Source organism: Piliocolobus tephrosceles, chromosome 7 (assembly GCF_002776525.5).
Source record: "Piliocolobus tephrosceles isolate RC106 chromosome 7, ASM277652v3, whole genome shotgun sequence".
Classification (NCBI taxonomy): domain Eukaryota; kingdom Metazoa; phylum Chordata; class Mammalia; order Primates; family Cercopithecidae; genus Piliocolobus; species Piliocolobus tephrosceles.
Genome location: NC_045440.1, coordinates 116,569,856 through 116,582,144, shown reverse-complemented (window position 1 = coordinate 116,582,144; position 12,289 = coordinate 116,569,856). Strand labels below are relative to the sequence as shown.

Sequence of the window (12,289 nt, the reverse complement as noted above, 5' to 3'; positions counted from 1 at the left end):
CTTCCTTCCTTCCTTCCTTCCTTCCTTCCTTTTCTTTTTTTTTTTTAGATGGCGTGTCACCCTTTTGCCAGGCTGGCATGCAGTGGTGCGATCTCAGTTCATTGCAACCTCCACCTCCTAGGTTCAAGTGATTCTCCTGCATTAGCCTCCTGAGTAGCTGGGACTACAGGCACCCACCACCATGCCCAGCTAATTTTTATGTTATTAGTAGAGACAGGGTTTCACCATGTTGGCCAGGATGGTCTCGATTTCTTGACCTCGTGATCTACCCGCCTTGGGCTTCCAAAGTGCTGGGATTACAGGCGTGAGCCACCACATCTGACCTCGTATCTTGTTCTTAAACTGTATTTAGCAACTCACTCCATTGTTTTACATTGTTTTGACTTTTTGCTCCATTTATCATACTATTCCTATGTTTTTGAACAGTCATGTATTTTTTGAAATTCTGTTTATTCTATTTGGTAGATTCTCAGAGATCAGAATCCAAAATGATGATCAATTTAAATAATTACATTCATTTATTTGTTCATTTCATGTTTAATTCAACAAATTCACTTGGAGTCCCTACTATACATGTAGGTGTAGTAGTTTTAAGTAACAGATAAGCAAAAAGGGACATAAGCCCTGCCTTTATGAAGTCTACAGTGAGAGGGAGGCAGACATTTTAAATACTCAAGTGAAAAAGAGACCCTGCGATCATCAACATATAGTCATTGAAGCTGCCCAAGAACACAGCCTCCATCCAGATAGAGAATAAAGAATGTGGATGGCAAAGATTGCAATTCTATCTCAATTCTCTGACAACTTATTAATCAGAATGCAGCTACATGGCCTCACTTAGTTGTGAAAAGCACTAAAATATTTGTCCTGGGTGGCAGCAGCCTCCCAGCAACACCTCATAAATGGAATTGGAACATGAATTTCGAATCTCAGCTAGTCATCTCTACCACATCAAGATGCAAACAACTCTATGCCTTTTGTAACTATGGATTTTATATTTTCATCAAATTTGTAAATCCTTTGACCGTTAATCTTTCCATAGTTTTGCATGCTTGCCCCTGCTCCACAACCTTTTTGGAACTTCAGTAACACATATTAAACTGTTTAGTATTTTCCTACAGGGAATATCTGTTCTTTAAAAAGAAATCTTGCTTTTCTCATGGCTGCATTCTGAATAGTTGCTATTGCCATGTCTTTAAGTCCACTATCTTTGCTTTCATACTGTCTACTCTTCTATGAGGCCCATTGAGTATTTTTTTTTTAATTTCTAGTAATATATTTTGCATCTCTTAAAGTTTCATGTGGTTATCTTTTTATATCTTCCCTTTCTTTCCTCACAGTGTTCACTGAGTTCAGTTTTTCTGAAAAGGGCTATATAGTAAATATTTTAGGCTTTGCTGTGGTTACATAGTCTCTAAAATGTATTCATCTTTGATTTTGGTTTGTTGGTTTTTACAATCCTTTAAAAATGTAAAAATCATTACTAGATCACAGGCAATACGAAAAAAACTCTATAAGACAGATTTAGTCTGGAGTGTAGTGTGCTAACCCTTGTTTTCAGTAGTTGAATATAGTTATATCTGTTATAAAGTCCTTATTTTCTAATTCCATCATCTCCATATTTTTGGTCTATTTCTAATGATTTTTCTCTTGGTTATGGGTTGTATCTTTATGTTTATTGACATAGCTAGTACTTTCTTTTAACTGTATGTTGAATGTGGTGAATTTTAAGACACTTAGTGTCTGGATTTAGTTATCTTTAAGTAATCTTGCACTTTCTTCTAGTATGTATTAAAGTTACTTGTGGTTCACTTTGTGTCTTTTGAGATTTGTTTTTAAGCTTTAAGTATTGCATTTTTAAGTGGCCTTACCTCTAGGCGTAGTTTACTGTCTGTACTGAAGTGCACCCCTTTTGAGATTTCTACTGAATACTCCATTCAGTTAAAGTGGACTCTATATTCTGGCTAGTGGTACCTGAACAAATCTCAGCCCTGTGTGCTTAGTTGGAACCATTCATCTCTTTATGTGACTTCATGAAATTTCATCCAATTGCATGCATTTATTAGTGTTTAGCAAACACTAATGAAGAGAACCCAATGTAAATCTTTTGAGTCCTTTTCTTCTGCAGAGCTTCCTCCTTTCTAGAACTTCGCCCTATGACTAACATTTCCCTCATGTTTCCTGAATTCTATCTACTGAGCTGAAAGGACCACCATGCTCTACTTGTAATCCCACTCCTTATTCTATGGCCCAGAATGTGTCTCATTAGAGAAAGCCAAATGATCATAGGGCTCTCCTTCTTAGTTTTTTTCCTCTCTTAGATCACGGTTCTTCATGGACCTGGCCTAATGTTTTAAAACAGTTATTATATATATTTTTCTCAGTTTTAATTTTGAAGTCAATAATGTAAATTTGTTCCCTGTTGCTCTTTCATGGTTATTACTTGATTTAATTTAAATATTTTCTTCTCCAAATCTTTAAATAATTTAAGTTTTATTGAATGAATGCTTATATTTTTGTCTTATTTAGAGATTCTGAGAAGTATTTTAGCTGGATGTCTAAAAACACATACTTTTAAATTACTTTCTTCAGTGCATTAGCTGTCTCTCATTTTCCCAACATGTCTCTTTGGAAGGTAAATGGAAATTAATGTAGGATATTTGTAAAAAGCATATTTGTGCATTCAAAAATGAACTTTCAAAGCTAAAATGCCATTATACTTTGCTCTTTTTACTTTTCAGAGGTGTTTATCTCAGTGAATGTTGAGTATTTTTCTTTGATCTGTTATACACCTTTTTCTTTTTAATTTCATCTGCTTTAATATGAAATGAACTGAGGGAGCTTAACTGAAAAATAAAAATATGAGAATCTTTAATTTCCTTTAGAATCATTGAAAATACACTTTTGTTTTCTTCATAAGCTGGAAAGGTATTATGTGTTGTACCATGATAAACATAAAACAAAATTATCAGTCTGAAAGAACTGTTATTTACCCAGTTGCTCAATTTTCTTCTCCATGAAAAAAGGGTTTCTCCTTAAACACAAAAATGCAAAAAGTTGAATTATTAAATGTAAGTAGAGGCAGTTACACATAATTAACTACTACTCCATATATGTAATATGATGGCTAATTAATGACAGTGTAATATTTAAATAGTTTGCCTAATTAGGCACACAACAGTGATGGCTGTCTTGGGACAAAATAACAAGTCTCACATAGATGTCAGTTTCACTTGAGTGCTGATGGAAATTTTAGATTTAGCAAAGGAGATTTGTAGAAAAAATGTCCCATGATAAAATTTGAAACTGAATTGAATGCTTAGCATCTGGAATTGACCGAGTGTATTGCTCTCCTACAATTTACACTTCATTTCTCTTTGGTGATAAACAAGCCTATATACTGTACCCCACACCCAACCCTAAGCTATTTCAGAAGAAACTAATAGCAAGGCAGAGCATAGTATAAGATCAGTATCAGAAAAGATGCATTATAGAAAACCATTTAGGTGTTTTTTGAAACTGTGTTTATTTTTTTATTAACAGCCATGTTTGGAGAAGTTCCAATTTATATTATGTTCAATGAAATGTTGTGGTCTCATACCCAAAGCCAAAACAAGATCATATATTTACAATATCTAAACAACTGTCACAGAGATTAAAAGTAAATAAAAATTTAATTTTAGGAAAAAGTACATTTTTGAAATCATAGTGAACTATTTTTAAAAATCTTTTCACTATAATACAACTAATCTTTATTCTATTTTGTTATTTTTCTCCCTGCTCTATAGGTAAGAGATAAAAAGGCATTATTTATGAATTTTACATAAATTCAGTTATTTTAAAGTATAATAAATGATGTTATTTGATGATAGATTTATATTATAATATTTTAAACAATTAAAATGATATTTACTAACATTTTTAATAGCCATAGTTTTTAATTATAAATTTAAATACATTAAGAACTTATGAGAGAATTGACAATATTGCTCCAGAACGTTGGAATAAATCCAAAGTCCAAAAGGGTTAACAATTTTAGTCCTCATTCTTAAAATTCCACATTATCTTTATTGATCCCATTAGCTGAATTTGTGGTTTTCTTCACGTTTTACAACAGATTGACTTTGCAAGCTTCTTAACATGCAATTTGCTAACATCTGAGCTATGTAAATGTGTATACATATACATATATAAAAAAAAATGACTTTATATCTTACAACCTTTATACTTTTCTTAGAACAAGAGTAGAGAATCCACCATCGTTTTTATTACTCACTGTATTATCTGTACGTTAAGCAACCACATTCGGAAGCCATAACAACTTCTAGTTAACCTCAAGGGGAGTCTAAGGTATTTAATGCCATTGTTTTACTATTTAGGTGAAAACATATTATTCTTAAGCCTTGGCCTAAGATGGATGTTCTAATTTATTTTGTCATCATGGTATTTCTTCTGACATATCTAGAAAAACCAAACTAATCTTTTGAAGATAATGAGATAAAAATATAATAATATAGTCAAAACGAGATGTTTTATCTCTAGGCAGCAATGAAGCATGCAAGAACTTGCATGGACTCTTGATTCAGCCTCCTAATCTTCATCAGCTATGGCCTTCCTCTGTTATCCTTCCATAGAGCAACTAAATGATATTTTCAAAACCTAAATACAATTATGCCATATCCCCACTAAAAACACTTTAATGTTCCATCACTATGAATAAATTCCATACCCTTGTCAGAAATGTCCTGCAAGGTCTAACCCTTAGTTGTCCTTCCAATTGCATTTGGTACCAAATAGCCCCTCACCCTTTTTGCTGTAGCACACAGGCCCATTACCTTGGTAAAAGTGTCAGTGAAGCTGCAGGAACACTCTTCCCTCTGCTTTTCATCTCGTTAGTGCTTACTATTTTGCTTTGAGTTTCCAGTCCAGCATCACTTCCTCAGGAAATTCTTGTTCCTTAATTTGTCAACTAGTACAAGGCTCCAAGCATACAGCATTGGTACTAAATGTTCCTTCTTCTTAGGACCTGCTGGAAATGTAATCTTATGTATTCATTTTGCCATTTGTTTAGAGCCTGACTCTCTAATAGAAGACTCCATGAGAGCAGGGATCATGAAAACATTTTATAGTTATTGCGGTTGGAGAGATTACATGGTTTTCTCCTGGCACTTGGCAGATCTCAATGAATACTTTTTGGACAGATGACAAAATGAATAGATTTTGTTTCACAAGAAGTTTATACAAATGGCCAAGATGATCCTATGTGCATCTTGAGCCTCTAAGGAGATGGTTCTATGGAACGACCTTCTGTGAACCCTCCACTTTCTGTGAATTTTTGGACAGAAAATGTTGTAGACATCATTTATTAAACAATCAAGCCTGGAGGCCACGACAGAGTAATGATGAAAGAACAGAAGCCTGTATCCTGTCATTTACAGGATATGTACTAACTCATTTTGAACAGAGACCAAACCATGGTGTTTAGCAGAAAGAGCACAACATTGGATTCAAGAGTTTCATGGTTTGTTCTAATGCTGCCTTTTACTTGTCCCAACTCCACTATAAGTTCTTTTTAAATTGATTTAGGTAGTATGTCCTGCTATGAATTCATAATTACAGAAAATATGGGGTTTTTTTTTTTTTAAATATGGCCTTGAATTCAGCATTTAAGTAGGGACACCAAACCAAAAACTTTTTAAATCTAACATTTACTGAAGCAAAGTTTACTTTTTTCACCATTTTGTCAGATACTGATTCTATGATAGTCTCTGTAATAATAAACATATTAAACAGAAATGCTGAGCATAGAACTCGGTACAAGAATCTACGTGAACATTGGTTTGAATGATGGAGGAACTGAGTTCCTGTCCTTGTTTTCAAGTGAAAATTTGAGTTGTTTCAAATACATTGAGTTGAAATTGTTTTGCTGTAAAATAAAGATTTCCTTGAAGTGAGCTGTTTTCTGGGTTGTTCTCTCTTCCATGTTTCAGGAGTGTAGAGTTATTTCTCTGCATTGTGAGTCTAGGTTGAGGAAATTCAAAGAGATCATGTAGAGAAATTGATTTATATGCCTTGAAGCTTATGGAATATAATATATTATTATCATTAAAATGATGGCTAAAGTATTTCAATATCTGTTGCAACCCAAGGGACTGCATTTTGAAAGAAACTGCATTTCCACAGAGGATGAATAAATGGGTGTGCTTTCATTTGACTAAATGCAGGATTTTTGTGCGGAAGTTCTGTTGTAGCACGGTCTTACATTCTGCCCAAGAGGCCAATCTGAAAAGGTGAGGAGACGTATGCAAAGAAGATCGAACTGTACTGTTCTACACCTGTAGCATAAGACAGAAATGTAAGCAGCCAGCTGGAGAAACACAATCACCCACAGTAATGGAACTGAAGGTGACACATCTGTGGATCCCATGAAACGGTGTATGAGTGAAAGAATCATCTTTCTTTGTCTGTCAAAGCTCCTAGAAACCAATGCCAAATTAGCGTTAGGAAAATAAGAGGATTCATATCCTCTGATGCTTCCTACTTGTAACCCCAGGAGGCTCATAGAGATCTCAGTGAGAAGGGGAGGATGAACAGAAATACTAGCAGGAAAAACAAGGAAGAAGACTGACTTCTCCATCTCACCTCTGTCCCACCTCTGCTCCATCTGCCCCAAGTCTGAGGTATGGGGAGCAAAGAAGCTTAATCAAAATGAAGTTAATTTATTTTTGATTACCCAGGACTGGATGTATTAATTGATGTACTGTGATTTTTTTAAGTTAAATCACTTATTTTTAAACAGACAAACATCATGTATATTTATCATGTGTAAATGATGTTTGAAATATGTGTTCATTGTGGAATGGCTACAGTGAGCTAATTAACATTTTACTTACTTCATATACTTTTCGTTTTTGAGATGAGAACACTTAAACTATAATCTCTAAACTGTAGGATTTTTCTTCTGTAATCTGAGTGTGATCCAGAATGTTATGTGTCTCCTTCAGATTTTATCCAGAGGAAGGAAAATAAGTAGCTTATTGAACTTGTTTAAATAGATTGAACTGTGAATATATGCTAGTGAAATAATTTATTGTCAAAGCAGTACTCAACGCTGGTGTTGGTACTTGAGAAGGGAAATAATATAAGTGATTTATGGTTGGGGGTAGAGACAGCAGTACAGGCTTACTAGAAGGTTTGGGTCTTGAAGGCATTGGTGAAAATATTTGTAGTAGGATGCCACATGGTCTAGACAAGAAAGCTAGTTCATTTTAATTATCTAACAAACTTACAAGAGAAAGAACACACACAAAAAAATAAAATATATATATTTTATTTTAAAGATAAATGTTAATATCTTTTAAGAGGAATATACTTACATTTTTGATTTATAGATTATGGAGCTAAATGGATAAAGAGCAAGAAAGAAAAAAGCAAATACCATTTGATGCATATAATATAGTAATAAAATTGTCTCTAATAACAAAGCATTTTTTTTTTTTTTTTTTTTTTTTTTTACTTTCTACCCATCATGGAATTGAATAGAAAGACATTGTCCATCTCTATTCATTTAGGTTCTGGAGCTATCAGTCACATCAAATAATAATTAATCATTATGGAACCAGACTTTTCCTCAAAAACTTGAACTGAAGGAATTCCCTGAGTCGGCCAAGGCAATAACATAAGTTATAAGACAATTTATTGCACAAGTGAACTTGTAACTTATTAGCTTGACTGGCCTAAACAATGTTATAATAAGGCAAATGCCCCAACTTCAATTCCTTTATGAAACAGGAGCTTTTTCTTATGTTTGCATACCAAACACAGCTACTCATATAACCACACTGCTAGCACCTATCATTAGCCAAAAGTAGACTAGTGGAGAATCTATGGCCCCAATTTGGAAAATCAGAATCATAGATCCCAAAGTAACATTAGTCAAAAAGTTATTTATGGTGTTGTGTCTATGTATATTATATGACTACTTAGTAAAAGATATACTGTTTGATTTCATAGGAATATGTTTCTAAAGATATATTAGTTACCTTATTATTTCTTTGTAGACAAAATATCCTGGATATATGATATACTTTTATTTGAGTTGTTTTTCTACAAACATTTTTCAATAAATTCTGAAACATACTATTGACATGAACTATATTATATTGTCTCTTAAATTATGTCTTGGTGTTGTACATACCTGCATTAAAAAATCAAAAAGTTATCCCCATCAACAAAGTGATCAAAGATTTTCCATCACAGACTTTAAGATACATGTTTCCTTTGTTTAACTCACTTTGTTGCTTAAACACGAAAAAAATATATATTGATTCTATGTTCCTAATGTCTAATTTTGGAGTGTAAATTTTTTGCTTACTTTCATTGCTATTTCAACCAATTGTTATAAAATTGTTAAGATCTAGTTTATACTTGTATATGTGCTTATACATTTTTTCATAAACTTCTCATTCTATTTAATCTTTATTAGTATATTATGCACTTGGTTTCATATTTGAACTGTTATTTTTATCCAAACATATTGACTTGCTTTTCTCTTAATAACTTACAACTGAACAATTGCATTTATCTTAATAACTTAAAACTGAACATTTTGTCATTTTTAACAGCTGAAGATGCTTGTGGAGGAACAATGAGAGGATCCAGTGGCGTCATATCCAGCCCTAGTTTTCCTAATGAGTACCATAACAATGCTGATTGCACTTGGACCATTGTAGCAGAGCCTGGGGACACAATTTCACTCATATTTACTGACTTTCAAATGGAAGAGAAATATGATTACTTAGAAATAGAAGGTTCTGAGCCCCCTACAATATGGTAAGTAAATAGCTTCTATTATCCTTGCATTGATGTTGTTGAAGCAAACTAGGGAACAAAGAACAACTGAATGTGGACTTTTACAGGTTCGGATATTTAAAAGATCTTATAGGAAAGTTATGTGAAGAGGTTGTCAGAGCTGAAGGATATTTTTGAAGATTGGGCTATTTACATAAAAACAGATGGAAATTCAAAACATGTATAAACAAATAAAAGTTATTCCTTTTGTAACCTACAGTTGTGCTTTTTAGCATGCTAGTCCATACTTGATGGTTTCTCTCAAATTAATTGAATAATCTTGGAAGTAATTTTCCTTTGTTTAAGTAGATCTGTTATATACCCTGTTATCTGACAGCAAAAATTAAACACCATGATCTGGGGGAATATGGTTTGTTTCTTTAGCAACTCAAGGCATGGTCTAATGAAACCTGCAAAGTATTCAGAACATGCCTTTACGACATAATATTTCTTAAGTAAAATGTTTCTTTACGCTATTTTAAAAATTTGTATCTAATTATATCATTGACTAGATTATGATTCAGTAACTGAGTGAAAGAAAGAATAAGATGACATTGATAAAGGAAAGAGATAGGTAAACACTAGACTAGAGAGGATCTTTTAAGCCATGTGAAGATTTGTTAAGAACCATGGGAATTTATCCAAAACAATTACATGAAGAGGTTTGAATATCCAAACGATTATTCCTATTGAAATGAAGAGATTGATTTGAAGAGGGGCTCGATTCGCTGTAGGAAGATCACTTAAAAGATGATTGCAGTATTACAAGAAAAGATCATGGTAGCTTGAATTAGAGTCATATTAATGAGGTAAGGAAGTAGACTGAGTTGAGAGATATTGATGATGCATAATCAAAAGGACTTTGTAATGGACTGGGGGTGATAAAGAAGGCAGTATTAAAATAAAACCTGGTTTTCTGACCTGAATAAATGGTGAAGGCAGTAGTAATATTCACTGAGTTGGGAATTGTTGAGGAAAGGTTAAGTTTGGAATGAGAACCCTGTAAATAACGAGATTTGTTTTGAATATTTTAGTTGGAAGATTCTTTGAGATGTGCAATTAAAGCCATCTACTAGACAACTATATCTCTTATGTGATTCAATAGAGTAGAATCACAACACAGATATTTAGTTAATATTGATGGTAAGTGAACCAATAGGCAACAATATAATTGAGTAGATAGAGAGAGGATGAAATGAGAAGACAAAGGAGGACTAGGACTGAATCTGAGACTTAACAACATATAAGGCGTGGACTAAGAAGGATGATACAGCCAAGAAAACTGAGGGAGTAATTTGAAGAGGTAAGAGAAGGAAGGAATTCTTAAGAAATAATTTCACACAGACAAAGGAAGAAGAGTATGAAGAAGGGAAAGGAGACAACATTGTGGACTTCTGCTAAAAGAACACCATGTAAATGGTTTTAAAACTTTACAGTTTTCTGGGCTTCACCAAAAGTACAAAGAATTTCCTTAATTGTAAATCCTATCTTGCAAGATAGAACAAAAGTAACACACTTAGATATACCCACTTATTTCCCCTCTACATTTATGCCCTCAATACTTCGAGTTATATGCCTGGTATGATAAATTCATACCAGAATGCAATAAAATCCACCTAAATTTTGGTTTTAAATGCTAGGTAATTTAAAAGCTATTATTTGAGAAATTGCTACTTCAATGGTGATTCATATTCAAGTCATAATAAGGTAGATGATAATGCCATACATCTTTTAATAATTGTAGTATCTTTTGCTATACAAGTGATCTTATTAAAATGACAGTTTTAACTTGACCAATATTTGACTACTGGATACAATAAAGGAAAATAGAACACTGTTTTATAGTACCAGTTCCTGAGCTACCATCAAACTCTAGAAACCAAATTTCTCACATTTACTCTGTGGATTATAATCTCTCCATTTATGTTTATATAGTCACTTTCTTGTTTCAAATTAAACATGCTTAGTAATGATTTGTATATCTTCTTAACAATCTAAGTGGTTTCAACAATATAGTTTGTCCAATAAGAGTATCAGATTCACAAATTTCTCCATTTTCTCCTTTAAAAGACACTTTGCCACTTTATTTTCATCTTCCTTAGAAAATAGTAACTAATAAATGTATTGTTTTGTATTCTTTTAAAATTAATGTTACAGTAAAATTTAGGTAGACTTGTCAAAATCTTTGTTACATAATAAATCAAAAATAAAATCATTTGGCATGTTTCAAGAAATCGATACAAATGTTCAAACTATATTTCTATAAATGCCAACATGAAGATGCATAGTGTTGGTAAATTAATATTATATAAAGTCATTTGAGTATATTAAAACAACGTTCCTTTTAAAATGTATTAAATAATTTATGTATTAAATGATCTGTAAATAATTAAAATAAAACTTTTATATCTAATTCTGGCCCTGTGATCACCTTAAATCCTTTAAGGTTCTCACATCTTTTTAAAGATATGCTCATCAAAAGAACACACTTTATTTCAGACGACATTGTATCAAGCATTCTTCCTTATAAGTATGCACTGTTCACATAATATATTCAATTTATAATAGAATTCAAAACAGAGGTGAACAGGGAGACCTTCATATCTTTTGATTAAAATTACAAATAATTTTTGGACTTCAGAGCCTTCATTCAGAGACCAGAAATTTGTCACTAGCTACAATACATTATAGTTTTACTCCTGAAGTGCGTAGAGTGTGGCAAGGCTTGATTAACTTGTTTTTGACTTTGGTCACACAGACTAAACCAGCCCAACAATTGTGCTGCAAAAAGAATATTTACATAGTCAGTGCTTTACTTGCAGACTATGTATGCTAAATTGTTAGCTTCTTGTTAGTTTTTTTAAAAGTAGCATCACTGCATAATTCAACAGGAATGCAATGCATTCATTTAATTATTACTGGTGGATAAAACTATGAGACATGATGAATGTCAACTGATCCACTATAGTGAAATAAAAAATGACATAGCATAAAGATGCTTGTGTTCTAGATTCAACTTTGACTCCCTGTTGATGGATGACAGTGGGTAAGTCATGTCACCTCCCTAGATCTCAGGTTTCTCACCTATAACATCCAAGGTTTCTCTTAATTCTGATATTATGGCATTGTCTGCTTAGATGCTATGGCAGAAAAAAAAAGTAAAACGTTAACTAAATACAATACTTTGTAAATAACTATTTACTAAGCCTTGGATGGAGAGTTGGATTAGATGCTTTTTAAAATTATTTCCAAACTTACTTGGAATTTTTACTAGAATTCCATTTGTTCAATGTTTATTCAACAAATACTTGTTGGGGTGCCTGCTACATAACAGCATTGTTCTAAGTGCTTTTGTATCTAAAGCACCAAAGAGGCCTGCTCCTGTAGAATTTGTGCTCTCTCGGGATAAAGACAATAAGCAGGCAGTAATCAACATAAA

General features: G+C 32.8%; 1 protein-coding gene across 1 annotated transcript in view; it reads left to right on the top strand.

The window, feature by feature from the left end:
• CSMD3 (CUB and Sushi multiple domains 3) overlaps positions 1–12,289 on the top strand; it is a 1,271,497-nt gene that overhangs the window by 346,709 nt on the left and 912,499 nt on the right. The window contains exon 4 of the mRNA XM_026454566.1: positions 8,625–8,832. Within this exon, the coding sequence (XP_026310351.1) occupies positions 8,625–8,832 (208 nt within the window). The remainder of the gene's footprint in view (positions 1–8,624; positions 8,833–12,289) is intronic.